The 23116-nt window shown below is 44.4% G+C and overlaps 1 protein-coding gene across 1 annotated transcript in view; it reads right to left on the bottom strand.

Annotated features, from left to right (window-relative positions):
* AGPS (alkylglycerone phosphate synthase) overlaps positions 1 to 23116 on the bottom strand; it is a 72136-nt gene that overhangs the window by 37086 nt on the left and 11934 nt on the right. Inside the window, exons 2-7 of the mRNA XM_056861193.1 lie at positions 12680 to 12770; positions 5151 to 5271; positions 4969 to 5043; positions 4395 to 4466; positions 2655 to 2734; positions 1663 to 1743 (exon numbers count right to left, since the gene is read on the bottom strand). Coding sequence (XP_056717171.1) covers positions 1663 to 1743; positions 2655 to 2734; positions 4395 to 4466; positions 4969 to 5043; positions 5151 to 5271; positions 12680 to 12770 — 520 coding nt within the window. The remainder of the gene's footprint in view (positions 1 to 1662; positions 1744 to 2654; positions 2735 to 4394; positions 4467 to 4968; positions 5044 to 5150; positions 5272 to 12679; positions 12771 to 23116) is intronic.

The raw sequence follows: 23116 nt of genomic DNA, 5'->3' as shown, positions 1-23116 counted from the left end.
AGTATTTTCCTACACACAAAAAATTCTTTGGGAAAATGCTACAGAACCCCCTAAAAAACAGGCTACTCTTCTTTGGGAAGTCCCATCACAAAACACTGCAAGTATTTTTAAAAGGTGTATGACTTCAGAATGACTTTTAGCCACCTCTGCAGGAGCGGTTAACCCTGTGCCAAACCCAAGCTCATTTGTTCCATTTCAAAGTTAAAAGAAGTTCTCTCACTAGGCAGAGTGAACACATTTACCAATGGTTACCTGTTAACACTGAATATGTACGCAAGAGCCCATTTTGCCAAGGCAAAAATAGGATTAATGAACAAAGGAATCACAGGCCAAGTTGAGTCATAGCTAAAGGGAAAGTTACTTTTTAAAAACAAACCTTAAAATAATAAAAAATAAGACACTAAAATCATTTGAGTAACTTGTTAAAAACTGGTGCTAAGTTTTTTTTTAAAAAAAACATAGTTGGGTAGAAGTTCTTAATCAAAGCATACAATTCAAATGAAATTTTGAAATCTGTTTTTCTTAAATGAGGTTCAAGGTTATGCCTAACCTGCTATTAAACATGATTTCCATCTGTAAACCTATCTCGAGCATCTAGCTTGTAAACAGATTCCTAACCTGGGACAACTGCTAATCTTAGTTTGCTCAACCTGGTTTTGAACATTAGAACAGTGAATCATGACAGAGGCAGACTTAATCTTTGAAAGGGATTCTTTCAGCACAGCAGAATCAAATGACGACATCGGGGAGGATCCTAAGTACTCCCCGTGGAGTGGGACATCCCTGTTTTCCCCCTTCCTTCCCACTGACACCTCCGAAATGCTCCTCCTGAGAGTCAAAGGACCCTCCGTAACAAGGGCCAAGCGGGACAGCTCTGCCTCACTCACAAAGTATGCTGGCTTAAGCAGATGTAGGACACACATACTGTCTAAAACCCTGGCTAGGATGATGAAGAAGAAGAGTTGGTTTTTACATGCTGACTTTCTCTACCACTTAAGGGAGACTCAAACCGGCTTACAATCATCTTCCCTTCCTCTCCCCATAACAGACACCCTGTGAGGTGGGTGGGGCTGAGAGCTGTGACTAGCCCAAGGTCACCCAGCTGGCTTCATGTGTAGGAGTGGGGAAACCAACCCAGTTCACCAGATTAGTCTCCGCTGCTCATGTGGAGGAATGGGGAATCAAACCCGGTTCTCCAGAACAGAGTCCACCGCTCCAAACCACCGCTCTTAACCACTACACCATGCTGGCTCAGGATCAGGTTGTTTGACTCTTTTTCCCTGTTCACTGGAAGGTTTTACATCAAGAACGGCAACATCGCTTCTTTTGTAGTTTAGAAGAATGAGAATATGTGCTAGAAAAAACGGAGAGCTGTTACATTTTGGCAGGCGCTCCTGTGAACACAAACATCTTGCAAGTTTTTGCTTTCTTTACAGTTATAGTTGCAGACTTGCTTTGCCTTGTAGACAAACTTCTAAATGTGCCCTTGGACTATTTAAACATCAGAAAGTTCAGGAGCTTGAAGAACATCCCAGAACTCCAGGAGACAGGTGGATATTAATTAACAAGAACGTGTAGAACAATGAAGTCACAAATGAAAGAGGATATAAGCAGTAAATGTGGGAAATTGTGGGTCACAACAGAACAAGAAATTCAAGATACCCGTTTTTCTAAGTCTTGTCCAACAATGCCGGCTTCGACACGAGCAGTTAAATTTTTCTCATCTATCCAGTGAATTCGATGCTGTTGCAAGAAAACAAAAGAGAGACTCAGTTAAAAAAAAAAAGGCACTTTGCTTTTTAGCTCCCCATCAAAAGCAGCAGTGTTTAGCTAGCTGTGTGACTGAAGCAGGGAAGGTGGAAATAAATATAAGCATTCCCTCTCCTTCCTTTAGGTTTTGCCTTGTTCTGTTTAAGCTACGAAGTGTGGACACCGAACTTGTGACCTGATGATCTACCAACCTGTAGCAAAAACAACAGCTGAGAGCTCAGGCCCATGGATTCATATAGGCATTGAAAGAACCCACCTAAATGTCAGTCTACTAAGAAGACTTCAAAAGGGCAAGGCTGCTGATCCTTTATACAATAGATCTCAAGACATTTCTACCTTCCGCAAGCTGATAAGAATCAGGAAGAAGAAGAGTTGGTTTTTATATGTCGACTTTCTCTACCACTTAAGGGAGACTCAAACTGGCTTACAATCACCTTCCCTTCCCCACAACAGATGCCCTGTGAGGTAGGTGGGGCTGAGAGCTCTAACAGAGCTGTAACTTGCCCAAGGTCACCCAGCTGACTTTGAGTCAGTTCACCAGATTAGCCTCCGCCATTCATGTGGAGGAGTGGGGAATCAAACCCGGTTCTCCAGATCAGAGTCCACTGCTCTTAACCACTACACCACGCTGTTGCAATAATCCTGAATTGATAGTAGAAGTTAGTAAATTAGCAGAGGGTACTTCCTTGTTGGTGGTCAAGTCTACATAATCAGGATTTGTGACAATAGACCAGTGCCCCTTAAAAATTCATTTTTCAGCCAACTAATTTATACTCCAAAGTCCATTTGCGAAACTAAAAGAAAGTTGCGCTAAAAACTGAACTCTGGCAGGTCTGGCCAGCAGCTATTCTCTGCTAGGAATAGTTTTTTTTTTCATTCCCTACCATTTGCGAGGTGTCCAGCGACACGATAGTTCGATTCTCATCAGCAGGACACTCAAGCGCGCTAGAAACACTCGTTCCACCTGCAAACAGGAAATATAGAAAATCATTTTTAATTCTTTTGCCTAAGTGGTCAATATTTTAGCTGAGGGGAAATTTTAAAAGCAGCACTTCTAGATATTTTGCTTTAAGACAGGGGTCCCCCATGTGGTGCCTGTGGGTGCCACGAAGCCCACCAACACCTTTTCTGGTGCCCAAGTGTTTTTCGGAAGTGGTGGGGCCAGGTAGGGCTTTTGCCCAGCAAGGCTTCTGACTGGCTGTGCAGATTTCTTTCTAAAATGTTGCTTTGGCAGCAGCTGCCACCACAGCACAAGGATCTGCACTGTGTTACTGAGGTTAAGCTGTGGCACCCATTTTGTGGCTGGCTCCGCCTCCTGCAGCAACCATTTTGTTGCTGCGCCCACCACTTCGTGTCAGAATGCCAAATGTGTCTGCAGGCTCAAAAAGGCTGAGGACCCCCTGCTTTAAGAGGTCACTTGCAAGGTGACCAGGCACCCAAAGAGACTGGACCTGGTCCCTAAGCAATAAAGGTGTGGCCACCCATATGTGCACATGGCTGGCTCTTGCATACCAACTATCCACTCAAAGTGACTGTCCAGAAGAATTATACATAGGACGCCAGACGCCATTAGTATGTGTTGAAGGGGCATCACAGGATGAGGACAGGAGGAAGAGCAGAATACTACCACGCAAAGATCAGTTTTGTCAAGTTCATCACAGTGATGGTCCTTCTAGTGTGGCTTCTTTCTCCCTCCTTGGGTCAAGAAGCAAGAGCTGTATGGCAACTATAGGATAGTAAAGTACGTGGGATTTCTTCAGCCAGGGGACCGAACTAGGTTGTGACCCGGACGTGTATCGAACCATTCACAACTCATTGCCTCTCCTTTGTCAGTGTTCCATTTCTCTCAAGCTGGTCAAGTTAATTCTCTGAATGTACCAAGAATCCAGGCTTGTTTTAAATGCTTCCAGCAGATTTGCACAAACCAACTTGCGAAGATTTAAAATACGCAAAACACGGTATGAAAGGGGAAGTGCGCGGCTCGCTTTCATGGCCGAGGAAGCAAGGAAAGCCAAGCCTTGCTAGAAACAATGGGCTCTATGCAACCCATTAACAGCACAGCATGTGCTGATTTCCTCCTCCAGCTGCCCACCACCCTCCACCCTGAAAGTGGTTCTATCTGCCACTGAGTAGGAGATGGCTTATTAACAAGCTTATTATTTCTGAGTCAGAGTAAACTAGTATGCTGGCGTTAGATTTATGATCCCTCTCTCCCAAACGGTTTTGTGAAAGGTTTATTCGCTGGATTTATTTTGATATTCAGAACTACAGCCAATAGCACTATTGTCAAGAAAGATCCCTGATCTTATTTATTTACTTCAATATATAACTGCAACTTCCTCCCCAGTGGAGACCCGAAGCAGCCTACATTACTCTCCTCCTCTTCTATTTTATCCTCACAACAACCTTGGGAGGTAGGTTAGGCTAAGAGAGCGTGTGGACTGGGTTTCTGAATCTGAGGGGGCTTCCAAAAAAGCAAATTACGATGCGGCATGCGCAGCTACTGATCGAAGTCAAAAATCGCACTCGGCCCTTGGGCACACCTGAAGTAGCTCTACGGATCCCAACCACTGCAAACAAAGTAATAGTTCTTACAGAGTGGCTCAACAGGTTATATTACTTACCACCAAAAGGTATAATACAAACATTATGCTTGCAGGCTAATTCAACTATTTTAACTACGTCGTCATGGCACTCTAGATCAGAAATGAACAGAGAAAGAAAAGTGTGTTTTAGTTGGTTTTATAACTGGTTTTCTCAGAATACATTAAGAAATGCCAGTAATGCAGCTACACCTTGAATTACAAGAACTTAAAACACCTAAATAATAGCTTGGCTTCAAAGGGAGTCAGACGCCATAATTTTATTACAGTAAGCAAAACAGGAAGCCTCATATATTCCCTCAGTGTTTTTAACAGCTCTACTACAGTATGAAAATATACAGGGGGTGGGGGTGGGATATTCCCCCTTACTTAAAAAAGACATTAACATTATGGGGTAAAAGGAACTATATGCAATACTTCCTTAATTGTAAAAGATACGACTTTAAGAACCCAAGCTTCAGCCTACTTCACTAGCGGCATGATGCAGTCAGTTATGTCCCATATGAGAGACGGGGAAGGGCATTCCTGAAAGGGGTGGTGGTTTACCACACTGGACCTCCTCTGAAAAATGAAAAGAATATTCTGAAGTGCTTACCTGGCCATACAACTATATCAGGAACTCGTTTAAACATCCCTTCCCTGAGTAAAAACAGCTCATGTAGGCAATGACCTGAAGTATAAGAATAATCATTAGAAAAATCATTCAAGTTTCCTTTTTTGTTGTTATTGTTTAGTTTCTGAAGTTAAACATACAGCTGTGTGCAGATGTTTGCTTACCATGAGCTCTGAATACCCTGTCTTCTGCATCTTGGGAATATGAGATGTTTGTAGCTTTGAGGTCCTGAAGGAATTCTTCATTTGTAACAGACGGAGGTACTTCGCTAATATTTAAGGATGCCTTCAACATGAAGAAACAACAACATTCAACATACAAACCCTGAAATATTAGTTCTCAACGAGGACGCGCAGGGCTGGATCCAGACTAATGTTTCCGTGGCCATAAGGATTCCCCCATCCATGGAGTGAACCCCCCTCAACAGCCCCTCAAAATCCTGTTTGGGGGCGAGTCCCTGTGACAGAGGGGCAAAGGTCCTGGTCCCTTTCCGAAATACACCAATCCCCTTTAATCCTGGTTTGTATTACTATTACTATGTATGGGTATGAAAGCTGGATATTGAAGAAAGCTGATAGGAAGTAAGTAGATTCCTTTGAAATGTGGTATTGGAGGAGAGTGTTACGGTTACCATGTGTACCATGAACTGCCAAAAAAACAAACCAGTGGCCTGTAGATCAAATCAAGCCTGAACTGATCCTAGAAGCTAAAATGACTAAACTGAGGCTATCATATTTGGGACACATTATGAGAAGACAAGTCACTGGAAAAGACAATCATACTAGGAAAAGTTGAGGGCAGCAGGAAAAGAGGAAGACCCAACAAGAGATGCATTGACTCCATAAGGGAAGCCACGGCCCTCAATTTGCAAGATCTGAGCAAAGCTGTCCAAGACAGGACATTTTGGAGGACACTGATTCATAGGGTCACCATCAGTCGGAAGTGACTTGATGGCACTTAACACACACAGTATGTGAGCAGAAGAGATAGCAGCCAGGCAGGATTCCTGGAAAGGCTGGATGAACCAGATGGAAGGGGAAGCAAGACAGAAAAAGCTGTTTCACTGTCAGCTCGGATCAGATGGAGTCTGAACCTTCAGAGAAAGAGAGACTGGAGGGATCCTGTCTCAAGAGTTTGCATCATGTGTAAGCAGGCTAAACCAGTGTACGTGTAGGGACTGGGTTTGGGTCTCCCGAGTTTTAGGTGGGAGAGAACTTGCCTCAGGAGACTTTGGAAGTCTCAGAATCGGTCTTTGGTGATAAAGCAAGCTGGCTTTGAGGAAGAGACTGTAGTTGTCTCAAAGCCTCAATTTCTGAGGGAAACTAGCAAAACATTTGTGGTTTCTGAGAGCAGCTCACATTTACGCTGAGAGAATCCTGAGGCTGAGGGAAGGCCAATATTCACCTCAGGAATACAAACTTGGCTGCTAACTGCTCTCCTGATATCCCAACTGCATTACACCTATAAATGAACCTTGGATTACTTACTGTGAAGGTTCCTTCTGCTCTGAGATAAGAAGGGCATCTTGAAACATTGGGTTATTCCCATCGGTTGCTTGGGGAGGCAGGAACAAAAACCTCCAACTTCCTGTCTCCTCTTGAGGGAATAAGTCCCTCCTTCTCCTCAGTCTGAGACTTTCCAAGCTAGGAATGGACAGGAAGGAACCATATACAGACCGGAACAACAGAAATAAACACGGTAGAGGTAACCAAACATTAAAACCATAGGCAGGTTATAACAAAAAACTCTGCCTAGGACAGGGAGCCTAGAAAAGACCGTTATAACAGTAACAGGAGGAAACTGGCAAAAACGGGGAAGGATACTCCCGAGTGAAGAGAACTCTTTCTATCTCCAGAGGAACTGCTGGAGAAATAGTTGTCGTTCTTCTCCTGACATCAAGATTGAGAAAAGGCTGCATTGTGTAGTAGTACTGGAATACCTGCACCAGATGGGCAAGATGCCCTTTAGACCTCAGAGCAGTGCGTGATTCCCACTGGTTGCTCAGGGAGGCAGGATCAATTACAACTTCCTGTCTCCTGGTCTGGAATCACCCCTTCCTCAGTTTGAAGACTTCCCAGGCTAGGAAGAGACAGAAAGGAGTCGAAGCCATTCTTAACTAGACAAAAAATACAGAATAGGTGCCAACGGTTAAACAAACAGAAGGACAATGGAAGAACTGCAGGAGATCACTAATTGAGCCAGGTTGTCCTCTTCCCTATAAACATTCTTAAACCTTGATTTGATATGGTTTATGACCTGAACATCAACCTGTGCCCGTAAGGTGCACGGCAGGCTTTGTAACCATATCGTCATTTTACTGACTTGTTGAGCTTATTCATTTTGGGTGGGGCAAGATGCCCTCCTTACCTCAGAGCAGAAGGAACCTTCACGGTAAGTAATCCAAGGTTCATTCTCACTCTGAGCAAGGAGGGCATCTTGAAACACTGGGATCTCCAAGAGCTGTATCCCATTGCCGTGTGGGTACTAGTCTTCTTCCAACATTTGTAGTGGAGCCTGCATCCGCTGAACCAAAGGAATGTATTCTGTATTGTCTAAGACAAACATAGGAGACTACATTGTTGTAACCATAACTCTTCTGTCAAGCTTGCCTATGTAAACGAGAAGAAAAACTGGGGCTGCACTAGGTGTAGACTGTGCAGTACCACCTGCTTGATATATTGTCCAGTACTATGACAGATTACTATGACTCAAGCCTTAACCTTTCCCTTCGTTCCGGAAGGTCCAAGATCAAAAACAACGGAGCTACTCATGGATTGGCTGCGACTGATATAAGCGCAAATAAAAAACCAGCTGGTTGAGCATTATGTTATTACATGTTATGTTATGTTAAGCTAGAATAAGGAGATGAATTCCTTATAAACTGAGCAGTTTCCATAAAGGATGAAGGTAGGAACAGGGCATAGTACTACCCTGACTTTGAGAAATACACACACACAGAACCTTACGGAACAATAGGGTTCTCAGTTTGGGTACCCCATGGGTTGACACTACTGGTATCAGGATGAGACTTAATAGGAGCCACCTGAGTGTAACTTCCTTCAGGTTTCCTTTCTTTCTTTTTTAAATTTAAATAACACCACCTTGGAAAATACCTAGTGGATGAAGACATGACCCCAGTAAGCGAACCTGAATATCAAAGGTGGACTGGCCTGAAATTTTGGCCACTATGTCCTGCTAAACCGGGAGTTAATGCGGCAGTGGTTGTCACTTGTCTGCACAAGGTGGAGAACTGGATACTCTGGCATACGCCTTCCCACAAGGCCCCAAGTAACTGCCAAACCTAATAACTTAGGGTTCCATATCCTTATGCATGCGCTAGAGGACACCCATTTTTTACGAGGGAGAGCATATGCTCTTGGAGATTGATCTTCAAGGGTAAGAAGCATTTTCCATGACTGGAGATTTTCCCTCAAGTCACTGCCAGTGTCTTTCGATAACCCAGCAGTCGGTAGCGGTCCAGATCCATGGAATGAAAGCAGGCCATGTGGGCTAATCCTGGCATACCAGGAGCCTCCACAGTTCCTATATAGCCCTATTTCCCCCGAATGGAAACCATATTTTTACCTTATTCCACATAGGTACACAAATACAGCTACTGCTGGTTCCTGTCATAACCTTCTCAGGTTCATGGAATGCTCTATAGAGGAAAAAGACAATTGCTAGACTTAAACCAAGGAAAAAACAGGGGGGGGGCAACCATCCCTTCCATTTCGCCCTTGTGAGGTGATGCCAGGAAAAATTTTCTGGGCCACAGAGACTAGAGGCTAGTGTGGATAGTTCCACCTGTGGAAGCCCAGTCTGAGCACTGACTGTTGGAGGGAACTTGATTGACTACTCATTTATCTGTGAACTGATGGCCTAGCATTCCACCTGCACTATGGGAAGGAGGTTACCCCGGTGTCTGTACTTTCTTTGATCCTCCAGCCAAAGAAGAGATCTGTGTCATCCTAATTTATTATATGGACTTATCAGAAAGTAGTCTATTCTGATGAGGGTGGAAAATCAACAAGGGCACAATCCTGCTTAGCTCCAAGGATGTGAGGGACTCATAAGTACATAAGAAAGGCCCTGCTGGATCAGACCAAGGCCCATCAAGTCCAGCAGTCTGTTCACACAGTGGCCAACCAGGTGCTAGACTCAAGCTAGCCTGGTCCACCTATGTCGGTTAGCCTGGCCTTGACAGAAAAGAAGCACCTATGTAGTGTTCTAGGGATGGCCCTGAGTTCCAGTATGTTCAGACTCCCATGACAAACCATGAACCTTGAACTGATTGGCCGGGGAAGGGGTCCCTACACCTGGTCACCCTGATTACTGAGAGATTTGAAATAAAGAGTAATGGGAGTGCTGCTAACAGGAGTGCTGTTGACCCCTGATCAGGTTGCTGGAATGGCCCACCAGAACAGGCTCTGTTTTAACAGGAGTGGTCTGGTGTGCAATAGAGAAACAATGAACCAACCCTATGTATAACAGGTAAGTCCTTAGCAATTTTCTGGAGATCCACTAGGATCTGGCTGACCTGGATTGAAGCTCGGAGCTCAGCCCACTGGGCTTCTATAGACATAAACGACTTGGAAAAAATCCTAGATACTAAGGAGGCCAAAGGTAGGGCCCAAAACTGAAGGGCTGGTCCCAACCATGAAAAGACTGCTGCGGTTGCTGCAAACCGTTTTGTGTAAACAATATCGTTGAGAGGATGAGGGAGGCCAAGACTACACTCTGTAGTGATCAAACCACCAAGTCTCCCTGTGAGACTTGCACTATGGGCACATTGTGCAGATGGGGTCTGGTACATTATCTCAATCCCCTTTGTCTTAATAACAGAGAGAAAACAGGAATAAGGCTGCGGCTAATGTGCGTCCAACTGCGCACTGTTTTGATAACTCCATATAGGTGTAAGCCAAGGGCAGCCACCAGCATCTGAATGACCACCCGGATCAAGAGATCCCGAGAAGGGCTTTCTTTTATCCCTGGTTTCTGCCAGGATGCTGTCCAATTTCTCCCAAACAACTTTCCCCCTTGGGAAGGATATCCCTTTAGGACAGTTTTGGGATGGGAATCCACCTGCCAGGATCTGAGCCAAAGGGCATGTCTAATGGCTGAGCTGCTGACATGGCCCTGGAGGCAAAGGATATCCAGGTGTAAGCACTTCTGGCAGAGTAAGCCAGAAGATGGTAGCTTTTAAGGCTCTTTTAAAAAAATTATTATCAGAAGGGATACACTGAGAAGCTACGAGTCAACAGTATAACAGCCCTAGAAATAAGAGCAGAGAACTCCTGCCGTTTCTAGCTGCAAGGTCAGCCTTTCTATTGCGTCCCAACGAAGTCTAGGCTGTCCTCTGAGAAGAGATCTGAGGACTGTAGTGTGGCTACCTGAGCATCCATCAGGGGGAGCTGTAGCAACTCTGAGGCTTTAGCCATCATGTTAAAAACTTTAAAAAACTTCCCACTCAGCCCTAAAAGGGGTCTTGAAGTAATCAGGGAAAGGCACCCCCTGAGAAGGGGTGGCATGCCTATGGAATAATTGCTTAGTCCCTTCTGGCTTAAAAAATTTTTTTTTTGGGGTGTGTGTGTGTGACCCATCAGGATCATCATTTAAGTCTAGAGCTGTAATGGTCAGCAGACTGATAGTCTTTGCTGCTAAATAGCCTGGTGTGTTTCTCTTGTGTTTCTTCATCATCCAAGGAAAAATTCTTCTTCTTCCCTACGTTCCTCAGTCGAGGAGCAAGGGGAAGGCTGTGCAAAACACACTCACTAGTCTGAGGCAAGGAGCCTTCCTTGCTGCTTTAGTGGGCCAACTAGAACAGGACACAAGATTGTGGGGTGTCAGGATTCTCTGACTGAGGGAGCGGGAGAAGGCAGCTGCAATGAATGCCAACCATCTAGGAGGCTCCTGTCCTAAGTAGGCCAGTTCTGCACAGAGGACTTGGAGACCACCCACCGGTTGGCTCGGGGGGGGGGCACATTACCAGCCACAGGCAAGGTGCAAGACTCAAGCAGAGGAGGAGACATCCTTCCTGAAGTGCCTGGAGCAAGAGCCATTTCCCATGCCTCCTTATGCAAGGCCTTTTCCCCCACTCTTTTTGGCTGAGGACAAATGAGGAAAAGGCTACAATACCAGTTGTAGGCAAGGTACACGACTCAGGCAGAGGAGGAGAAATCCTGAAGCGCCTGAAGCAAGAGCCATTTTTGATGCCTCCTTCTTATGCAAGGCCTTTTCCCTGCTCTTTTTTGGCTTGGGGGAGGGGAGGAAAAGGCTACATTACCAGTTGCAGGCAAGGTGCATGACTCAGGCAGAGGAGGTTAAATCCTTCCTGTAGTGCCTGGAGCAAGAGCCATTTTTGATGCCTTCTTCTTATGTGAGGCCTTTCTCCCCCCACCACCACCTTTTTGCTGCAGCAATATGCTGGCACTTAGAGGCGATCGGCTCTTTTCCCTCTTTCAACCCCGTGATACCACAACAGTGGATGTTGGAAGACTGGCGCACGGCGGGCTGCTCCGAAGTGCTCGGCAATGCCAAGAGCAATCCCATGATGAAGTCTTCTGGTAAAAACAAGGTGAGGTTTCAGAAAGAAAGCGAAAGTAGCAGAGCTCTGCTGAAAAGCTGCTTCCCCATGCAAGGCAGGAAACAAAACTGAGGAGAAGGAGGGGTTTATTCCCTCAAGAGGAGACAGGAAGTTGAAGGTTTTTGTTCCTGCCTCCCTGAGCAACCGATGGGAATAACCCAATGTTTCAAGATGCCCTCCTTGCTCAGAGCGAGAATAGTTCCCATCCTCTTTTCTGAATCACCTTATTTCCCTATCCTTGGAAGTGAAGAAAAGTTACAGTTCTTTTTCTGTTTCCCTCAAGGATGCTGAATGTGCTTTATTCAGAAGCCACTCGGGTTAAATCTGTCAGGTGAGGGCTGGGGTAGAGGTCACACTGGTCGAGCGTTACATCAAGCTACCTCTGTTACCCCAACCTTCACAGTCCCCTCTCCCCCAAGACCAGGATTTTGAGGGGCATTATAGGCTGCTACAGTAGGGGGAAATTGCTTGTGGTGAATGGAAATCCTTGTGACTGTGGAAGTTTGTCTGGATCCAAGTCAGAGTGCTGGCACTACACCATAGGGAGAATAATCCACATTGCGATACCAGCAACGTATCTCCTATATCACAATTCATTCTTGGGGAGGGGGCCCTTCTGATTAGACCAGCATTTCAAGGCATACTCCCTGCTTTTCTCTTATAGGTTAAGGGGGCTCCCTTAGCCCTGTGTTCCTCAACTCAGTTCACGCTTGGGAACACACTATATGCCAAGGTGCAGAGAAATACAAGAACCGGAGACATGGGCATCTGCCCGTTTCCACCAAGCGCTTCTCCAGAATCACCTCCTATTGATAAGAGCATGCCCAGAACAGTGACTCGCGCAGACTTAGAAAGCAGTCTTTCTCATGTGGAGGAATCAAACCCGGTTCTCCAGATCAGAATCTACCACTCCAAACCACCGCTCTTAACCACTACACCACGCTGGCTCTCTATGTTACCAGCCTAGAAGGGCCAATGATCCAATTTAGTACAGGTGAACTTCACATTTTCAACACAAAGACATGCAAACAGAAGTTATAGAGGAGTTAAGAGACATTAATTCAAATCCGATTTCCTACACAAACACACACACAGCATGTATATACTTACCTTAGGGGTACTTTTGTGTTCCGTATTTCCTCCAAGATTTTTCTCTACCCATTCTTGCAGAAGAGGCAACACTGTACCACCTATCTGGTACCTGAACCAAAGAAAAAAGTATTTTAAAATCAGTTCTTTCCTGCCCTGCCTCCCCGTGTAAACTGGATGTTACTTCATACAGACAAATTGAGGATTAATTATGAAGACAAAGCAAGAGAAACCAAGAAATTACTGCTCTGTCTGCCTGTCACTTCCCATGAAAAATTACACAAGCTGTTAAGCAGGTATTGTTAAGACATGCCAAGAGAGAATCAGCATGGCTTCGACAAGGAAAAGTTATGCTTGGCAACTCTGTATAATTATTTGAGAATAGCAGCAAATAGATTACAGGTTGAGTATCCCTTATGCGGACTGCCTGGGACCAGAAGTGGCCCGTATTTCGGATCATTCCGTATATTGGAATATTTGCATATACATAATGAGATATCTTGGGGATAGGCCCCAAATTTATTTGTTTTATAGACACTTTATGCACATAAGCCTGAATGTAATTTTAAACAATATTTTTAATAATTTTTGTGTACACTGAACTATCAGAAAGCAAAGGGGTAACTATCTCACCAGAATACTTGTATCAGCTGTTAAACAAGAACAACAACAAACTAACAAAGGCAAGCTTTCAGTTTCCACCTACGATGCAGTGTACACTGCATTTTATTTTTTAGATGAGAGGAAACTCTAAAAAGCGGGCAGTATGGATCTATCCGCATGTCGGCTCGAAGGGTCCAGTTTTCGGATCAGTCTGGATACGGGATGTCCGGATAAGGGATACTCTACCTGTAATAAGGATAATTCAGCAGACATAACGAACTGAATCCACAATTCCTTTCAGCCAACAGAAGGGGAAGACAATTTTGAATCTATTCGCCGCTATACTATTCTGCAGTGCCATGTTTCAGGTATCATTTGTGGGAGAAATTCTGCACCTCTGGAAGGGTCTTCTTTGGATCCAGTTCTATATGTTTTAGTTTTGTTTGCTAGAGTATGTCAGCCTTAGCACAGAAGTCACACAATACAAATCCTCTTATGGGATTATAGCTCATTAAAAAATCAAAGCTGAAGCTGGAGACAATTTTCACAATGGAAGATGAAGAAGAAGAGTTGGTTTTTAAATGCTGACTTTCTCTACCACAAGGCAGAATCAAACCGGCTTACAATCACCTTCCCTTCCCCTCCTCACATCAGACACCCTTGTGAGGTAGGTGGGGCTGAGAGAGCTCTTAATAGAACTGTGACTAGCCCAAGGTATCCCAGCTGGCTTCATGCGTAGGAGTGGGGAAACCAACCTGGTTCACCAGATTAGCGTCCGCTGCTCATGTGGAGGAGTGGGGAATCGAATGGAGGGAAACAGCCAGCCTCCACAAGGCTCTATACTGGGAACCGCGATGTCTTATTCTTTAATAATCCAGTTAATTGTGGGGACAGTCAGTTTTCTAGAGAATAAATTGATCAAGATGGAAAGGAGAAGAAGATTTTCCAAAGAGTAGCCAAAACACAGTGACCCCCATGGAGCTGCCGCCCACTCTTCCAATGTATGAGCCATCTGTCATCATTTATTACCTCTTTCCTGTAAATTCTGCTTGCCCCTTATTGAATAGGAATTTTGAGTCACTGTATCCCCAGCCGTTCCACTTCAAAACTTCTTGCCTTAAAAGAGGAGCATAATAGAATATACTCAGTTGGGTAATTGTGATACAATTCATTTAATTGTAGCCCGTTTTGACAGAACACGTCAAGTTGTTATTATAAGACCAGTATTCAAACCCATAGCCCTTGGCTCAGCTATAATTATCCAGATAATCTTCCGTGTCGGCTCCAAGAAAAATAGACCAAAGAACTGACTAAACACACAACTGATCTCTGGACAGGCCACACAAACGTAACAGCAGAACTATACGATAGCCACAGAAGAAAATTGACACATTATCTCATAAGATGATGGTATACCCCCTCTTTAAACACCACCGAGATAAATGGATTACCCCCATATTGGCAAGAATTCCTGCCACCATAACAAGAGACAAAATAGTTCCCTTTCTGCTGATGGATACAGATCCAAATAGAACATTGGCCGTGGCCAAATATCTCTCCATCATATTTTTCTCTACGAAATAACTGCTCAGGACCTATGGGTCATAGCAGCAAAGAAGGAAAGCAACAGAAAAACCATTTGATATATTTCTGGACAGCTGTCCTTTCCTTCACTGGCTTGCATCAAGTAGATTCTGGAGAGTGCAAGATATAAATCTTTGATAATAAACTCCTATGAAAGGTAAGCACAATCCTTATGACAGTTGTCGAAGGCTTTCACAGTCAGAGTTCATTGGTTCTTGTAGGTTATCCGGGCTGTGTAACCGTGGTCTTGGTATTTTCTTTCCTGACGTTTCGCCCGCAGCTGTGGCAGGCATCTTCAGAGGAGTAACACTGAAGGACAGTGTCTCTCAGTGTCAAGTGTGTAGGAAGAGTAATATATAGTCAGAAAGGGGTTGGGTTGAGCTGAATCATTGTCCTGCAAAAAGTATCAAAGGTAATGTGCTAATCATTGTCCTGTAAGTATCAAGATAATGTGCTAATGAGGGTGTGGTATGTTAATATGGAACCATTGTATCCTGAAGTGATCTGTTAATGTGTGAAATGCAAAGCTAATCTGCATGGCTATTGTTGACTGTAGTCTTTGTTAGTCTGGAGATTTTCAGGACAGGAAGCCAAGCCTTATTCATTCTTAAACTCTCTTCTTTTCTGTTAAAGTTGTGCTGATGTTTATTAATTTCAATGGCTTCTCTGTGCAAAATAGTTGGTAGAATTGTCCAGTCTTTCAGTGTCTTGGAATAAGACCCTGTGTCCTGTTTGTGTCAGTCCATGTTCAGAACAGCCCCTTGAGACTTCCAAAATGCTACCAGAGGTTGCAGGAAGGGTGCTGCAAAATGCCATCAGGTTGCAGCTGACCTATGGAGACCCCATAGGGTTGTCAAGGCAAGAGACGAACAGGTGGTGTGCCATTGCCTGCCAACACATAGCAACTGTGGACTTTCCTAGTGGTCACCCGTCCAAGTACTAACCAAGGCCTACTCTGTTTATCTTCTGAGATGTGACTAACCTGGGCCACAAAGGTCAGGGCACTGCAGGAATACCACAGACAAAAAGCAACTTGGCCCCAGGGTGAGGGGGCTGCAGGTAGGGGTGAGGAACAGGGCAAAAGTTGCTCTTCCATCCCCCATGCACAAGAAATCCAACTTGGCGCAAAAGTAGTGGTCTTCCTCTCCTTGCTGCATCCTGGATGATTTTTTGTCCACACCAGTTCAGCAGCCTCCCAGCATCAGCTCTTCGGAGATCATGGAGGCTAGTGAGTAGAAAAGGGGAAAAACTGCTACACTTGTGTTCCAAGGGATCGAGGCTATTATCCATAGTAAACATGGTATAATTGCGTCATCTGCTTCAAGTCCTTCAGACCTCATCAGTTCTGTGTTTGAGCTTGGTGTAGCAAGTAAGAGCGGTGGTTTGGAGTGGTGGACTCTGATCTGGAGAACTGGGTTTGATTCCTCACTCCTCCACATGAAGCCAGCTGGGTGACCTTGGGCTAGTCACAGCTCGCTCAGCCCCACCTACAGCACAGGGTGTCTGTTGTGGGGATGGGAAGGGAAGGTGATTGCAAGTCGGTTTGATTCTCCCTTAAGTGGTAGAGAAAGTCGGCATATAAAAACCAACTCTTCTTCTTCAACCAAGCTCAAACACAGACTAACAAGGACAACAAGACCTGCTGGCATGCAGGACCATAACAGGAACATGACCAAACGCTTAGTGCAATATGGTCAGATGCATCTGATACGTTTATGCCTGAGGCTTTAGTTTTAGGTTCCAGTCAATCTATCCTAGAAAATATACCTGACCTCCCCATCCTCCCCAACCTAGTGTTTTTTTTTTGGGGGGGGGTGTCCCACTGCCTGGCCAGCTTTCTCCAGTGCCTGTAATTGTATCCTGTATTAGTGCCACCTTGCCTCATTATATTTGGTTTGGGTTTATAATTTTAAAGCATGTTTTAGAGTATGTTTTAACTGATGTTGTGACCCGCTCTGAGCCCGGCTTGCTGAGAATGAGGGCGGGCTATAAATGCAATGCAATATGCAATGAATGAATGAATGAATGAATGAATGAATGAATGAATGAATGAATGAATGAATGAAAAAGAAAGAAAGAAAGAAAGAAAGAAAGAAAGAAAGAAAGAAAGAAAGAAAGAAAGAAAGAAAGAAAGAAAGAAAGAAAGAAAGAAAGAAAGAAAGAAAGAAAGAAAGAAAGAAATTTTTTGGCTTCATTAGAAGGCCAACCCGAACTAGAAGAAGAAGAGTTGGTTTTTATATGCCAATTTTGTCTACCACTTAAGGGAGACTCAAACCGCTTGACAATCACCTTCCCTTCCCCTCCCCACAACAGACACCCTGTGAGGTAGGTGGGGCTGAGAGAGCTGTGACAAGCCCAAGGTCACCCAGCTGGCTTCATGTGCAGGAGTGGGGAAACAAACCCAGTTCACCAGATTAGCGTATGCCGCTCACGTAGAGAAGTGGGGAATCAAACCCGGTTCTCTAGATGAGTCCACCGCTCCAAACCACTGCTCTTAACCACTACACCATGCTGGCTACTTCAGTGCAGCAGACTGTCCACACACAGATGAAGGAGCCAAGCCTGAGTAAACTCTCCAGTATTAATTCAGCTCAAGAGGGCACAAGATGACAACAAATGCTGGAGCTGATCATGGCACAGCTAGAGAGTCAAAATTTCTGGTAATTTTTAAGCCATTTCATTTTTAATTCAGAATCGGAATCATACTTTATTTGTAGTCATAGGCTGTTACTGCACTATGTATTCCCAGTGATGTATCAATAGTTTGAAAATGTTATAAAAAACCATCGCTTTAAAAGGGTTTTTGGATACCATGGCTTATAAATGGTTGGAAGACGTCTTCACAGCTAAAGGGGCCAAACGAAGTGCGAACAGTATTTTTTATAATGTTTTCAAACTCTTAATACATCGGTGGGAATACATAGAAAGTGCGAACAGTATTTTTTATAACATTTTCAAACATGTAATACATCGGTTCTTGTAGGTTATCCAGGCTGTGTAACCATGGTCTTGGTGTTTTCTTTCCTGACGTTTCGCCAGCAGTTGTGGCAGGCATCTTCAGAGGACTAACACTGAAGGACAGTGTCTCTCAACACTGTGTCTCTCAACACTGTCCTTCAGTGTTACTCCTCTGAAGATGCCTGCCACAGCTGCTGGCGAAACGTCAGGAAAGAAAATACCAAGACCACGGTTACACAGCCCAGATAACCTACAAGAACCAATGAACTCTGACCGTGAAAGCCTTCGACAATACTTAATACGTTGCTGGGAATACAAGTGCGGTAACCCCCATAGACTATCAAATACCCCAAAAAATTGTAATTAAATATATACATAAATAGTTATGAACTGATAATACAAATGATAAAGATGTAGCAGAGATTAAAAACTGAAATAAAGGGATAAAATCCTCCAAAGTATACATAAAATAGTTGAGATTCTAATTATAGATTGGTTATTCTAGAGCAGTGGTTCCCAACCTTTTTTTGACCAGGGACCACTAGGACTTTTTTGTTCGGTGCAGGGACCCCAAGGTTCAAAATAAAAATTCAGAGAATTTGAAAATAAACTTTAATCATAACAGTTAAACATTAAACTTAAAATAATATTTGAATATATATATATATATATATATAGTAGAGAACTTTTAATTGAAAATATTAATTTATTATGGGTTTACAACTTTGTTTCGTGGACCTTAATTTAGTTCTCGAGGACCCCTGGTTGGGAACCAGTGTTCTAGAGCCTTAAATGCATTTTGTCTTATTTTAGTTGCCAGCCAGGCAAATCTAGCCATACTAACAGATAAATTTGGTATTGTGTCTGACAAAAGGAGCTCTAGACGATGTTTTCTGAGGTCTGGGACAATCCACTAACAAGGGAATCAGAGGGCCTGATCGTATATGATCATACAATGGGCACTCAAATAGGACGTGTTCAGTGGTTTCTAATGCGCCCTGGTTGCATATACATTTTCGTGCATCCACTGGATTCGATTTATACCCCACTGTTTCCCAACTCAGGCTGGGCTCAGGGCGGCTTAGCACATAAGTTAAAACATCACATATAAATACACACAGATTAAAAGATTAAAGGCTGTCAAAGATAGGACATTTTGGAGGACTTTCATTCATAGGGTTGCCATGAGTCGGAAACGACTTGACGGCACTTAATACACACACAAAAGATTAAAAGAAGGCTGTCCAATTTAACCTACTATAATGACATAATTTCCTAAAGGTGGGGAAGGGCCAGAGAAACTCACACCCAAACCTGAAGAAGTACTTAACTGAAACAAGCTAACACACCAACATCTTTTGACAAATGTTTCTCTTGAGGTAATCATAAATATCAATAAATGCAGAACAAAACATTGGATCTACCGCAAAGGTTTCTTCTCGTCAGTGGATTGGAAGGTATCCTTGTATGGATTGTGCCGATAAAACTGGGATTTGTGGGGGGGGGGATTTTTTGCAGGGGGGGAAAGAAAATATATTTTAAGTCTTTATTACTGTGTCCAGTATAGTGCTGATAAGGATTTTGTAATTTGTGCTATCACACAGTGTTCTTTTGTTTTGCTTACTGGTTAAACAACACAAAAGGCATCATTCATAACTCAGTTAGAATATAAAATGGTAGTATTCATTTACCCCCTCGCCTTCCTCCCCAATGGGAGGACCCAAAACAGCTTACATCGTTCCCTTCTTTTTCATTTCATCCTCACAACAACTCAGCGGAATAAGTTTAGGCTGCAAGAGTGTCTAACTGGCCCAAGATCCCCTGGCCAGATTCCAAGGCTTGGTGATTTGCAACCAGGACTCCCAGATCCCAGGCTGACTTTCTAACCACCTACACCACACTGGCTTGAGAAAGGGACGCAAACTGCTTGCACCCCATGCTACCACAGATTAAGCCCCATAGAAACACAGGAGAAAGGGGGGTGTTGCCACATTATCTTGCCATATGAACACATGAAGCTGCTTTATACTGAATCAGACCTTCGGTCCATCAAAGTCAGTATTGTCTGCTCAGACCGGCAGCGGCTCTCCAGGGTCTCAGGCTAAGGTCTTTCCCATCACCTCGCCTAGTCCCATGAACTCATGACGCTGCCTTATACTGAATCAGACCTTGGTCCATCAAAGTCCGTATTGTCTACTCAGACTGGCAGCGGCTCTCCACGGTCTCAGGTTGAGGTTTTCCACATCACCCACTTGCCTAGTCCCTTGAACTGGAGATGCCAAGGATTGAACCTGGGACCTTCTGCACGCCAAACAGAGGCTCTACCACTAAGCCACAGCCCCTCACCAGCAGGCAAATATGAAAAGTGAAAGGAACTCAAGAGTTCTGAAGTGGAGGAGTCAGGCAGGGAAGAGTACCAGGGTGGCTCCACTCCGCTGTGGGCTTACCGCACCAACCATGCAACAGCACCTACTCTGTCGCAGTTATTGCCACTACGCTTGTCGCCTCTCTTGACTCTCTTCAGGCAGCCCTTCACATGAAGCTGCCTTACACTGAATCAGACCCTTGGTCCATCAAAGTCAGCATTGTCTACTCAGACCAGCAGCAGCTCTCCAGGGTCTCAGGCTGAGGTCTTTCACATCACCTGCTTCGAGAGGAGCTGAGGCAAGAATATTTCCCGCTGCCGGTGCTGTGCAGACCATGAGTATGCCCACAAGATCAGCAACTGCAGTGACAAATGGGCATTGCCGCTTTGTAGCACAGGCAGAAAATAACCTTGTTCCAGCAGGGCTTCTGCTGATCTGTAAGGGGCTCAAGGCTACGGCCATACCAAAAATACCAGGCTTTATTATGTGAAATGGGAGATGAATATTAAAGGCACTGGGACCTTAAGCAATACACAAAGGTAGTCGACACAGTGAGGATCGTTAATGGCATGGTTGAATGGGATTAGGGAAAATTATGGGCAGCCCATCAGCTAAACGCTATAAATACCTAATTGGCACTGAGTGGCTCTAACAACATACTCTTATAAGGTATTGCTGGGGACAGGGCTACTCCCAGCCCTCTTTGGCTGGAGATCATACCCAGGTTTGAACTGGGGATTTCATGCATGCTAAACCTGTGCTGTTCAGCAAGGCAAAGCCCTTCTCAGCAGTCTGTTCAGTCCTGGTATTAGTGGCTGGTTTCATCACCAGGGCTAATGAGGGATCACACAATTAATGCGTTTCTGTGTGGTCCTAAGTCTGTGTAATTTAAAACGTGAGTTCTTGCCCTACAGGCCAAAAAGGTGCAAAGGTGAGTTTTGCCTCAGTTTCAAGATAGGGTTATGGTATGATCCAAAAACACCTCTCTCGCATTCCAATGTATAGAGATGGAAAGTAAGACTAACCGTGCTGGATCAGCGCTGTGGGCCCAGCATCTTGTTTATAGCCATGGTGATCAGGTGCTGTAGAGAAGCCCAGAAACAGCCCTTTGCTCCCTAGTACCCAGCTATCAGAAGCATTCTGCCTCTCAGCCTTCAGCTATCATGGCTAAAAGCAGACCACAGACCGATCGTCTGTAAATATAGGTTGAGTTATCCCTTGTCCGGACTGCTTGGGAACAAAAGTGGTCTGTATTTTGGATCCTTCCATATTTTGGAATTTGTGCAAATACAAAATGAGATGTCTTGAGGATGGGACCCAAGTCTTAACATGAAATTCATTTATGTTTTATATATACACCTTAATACACATAGCCTGAAAGTAATTGTAAACAATATTTTTAATAATGCTGTGTACATTGAACCATCAATGGCCCTGCTGAGGGCCTGTGAGGAATGCCTGCATGCCGGCTCAAAACATACGGTTTTTGGATCAGCCTGGATATCGGATGTCCAGATAAGGGATACTCAACCTGTATATCCAATCCCTTTTACATCTATCTAAGCCTGTGGCAATTATCATGTCTCATGACAATCCTTCCCCACCCTCCCAATAGCTACTGGGGAGATGACCGAGTTAACATATAGTATATACCTGAACACATGAAGCTGCCTTATACTGAATCAGACCCATCAAAGTTGGTATTGTCTACTCAGACTGACAGGGGCTCTCAAGGGTCTCAGGCAGAGGTCTTTCATATCACATACTTGAGAGCCAGCATGGTATAGTGGTTAAAAGCAGTGGATTGGAGCAGAGGACACTAATCTGGTGAACTGGATTTGTTTCCCCGCTCCTACACACGAAGCCAGCTGGGTGACCTTGGGCTAGACACACTCTCTCAGTCACACCTACCTCACAGGGTGTCTTCTGTGGGGAGGGGAAGGGAAGGTGATTGTAAGCCGGTTTGATTCTTCCTTAAGTGGTAGAGAAAGTCGGCATATAAAAACCAACTCTTCTTCTTCACTCTCTTTAACTGCAGATGCCAGGGATTGAACCTGGGACCTTCTGCATGCCAAGCAGAGGCTCTACCACTGAGCCACAGCCCCTCCCCAATTAACCAAGTTAATCTTGGGTAACATGAAACTCTGCGCTCCCCAGTTTCTTGTCCTAGTGTCTTCCTCACTAAGGTTATGTGCTTCTTCCTGAAGGTTTCTCCCCCAAGTGAGCTGTAGAGGTGGTTGGATGAGACACTTGACCTGTACATCCTTGCTTCCACCTAGGTCTTATCAAAAGGACAGCTGCAGGGGTCCTATACCACCGTGCACTCCAGCAATCCATGGAACGGAGGGGGCAGCATTGTGTTTGCTTCTATGCTCTTGCTTGTGTTGTGTGACAAGGCACGCAAACCACTCTGACCGGTGGGTGGCTCTACACATTACCTTACATTTCTTTCAGGGTATTGGCCAGAAGAGCATAAGATCCAAACTAGCTACATCAACATTAACCAGCCCGTCAACATAGAAGAAACACAGAACAGCTCTAAAAATTATTCTGGTCATTTCAATTGCTTACATCAGGGTTCTTCAGGCTCCCTCATATGCAGAGAAAGCTTTTCACAGACAAATTCACTCATTCCCGCAAAAAACAATTAGGGCAGAATGAAATTCTAGAAACTATTCACAGTCCATCGATGGAGGTGAAATGCTCTCACGAAAAAGAAAAGATGACTCAGAAAGCGGTAGGAGTCATCCACAAGGTGGCAATATTTTGTTTTGTTTGAATGAGGCAGTCAACCCCTTTCATTTGGAAGATTCAATGTTGAGGTCCCTTTACAGAGCAGGCCAACGATGTTAGAAATAAAACCAACTCACCAGGGCTCAGCACATTCATAAAAAGGGCTGAATGGAGTTTCATTAGATCAGAAATCGGAAATGTGTATCTTGAAATG

The sequence above is a fragment of the Euleptes europaea genome, chromosome 15 (genome assembly GCF_029931775.1).
Source record: "Euleptes europaea isolate rEulEur1 chromosome 15, rEulEur1.hap1, whole genome shotgun sequence".
Taxonomy (NCBI): domain Eukaryota; kingdom Metazoa; phylum Chordata; class Lepidosauria; order Squamata; family Sphaerodactylidae; genus Euleptes; species Euleptes europaea.
Note: the sequence above shows the minus strand (reverse complement) of the source record. Positions and strands in the feature narration are given on the sequence as shown.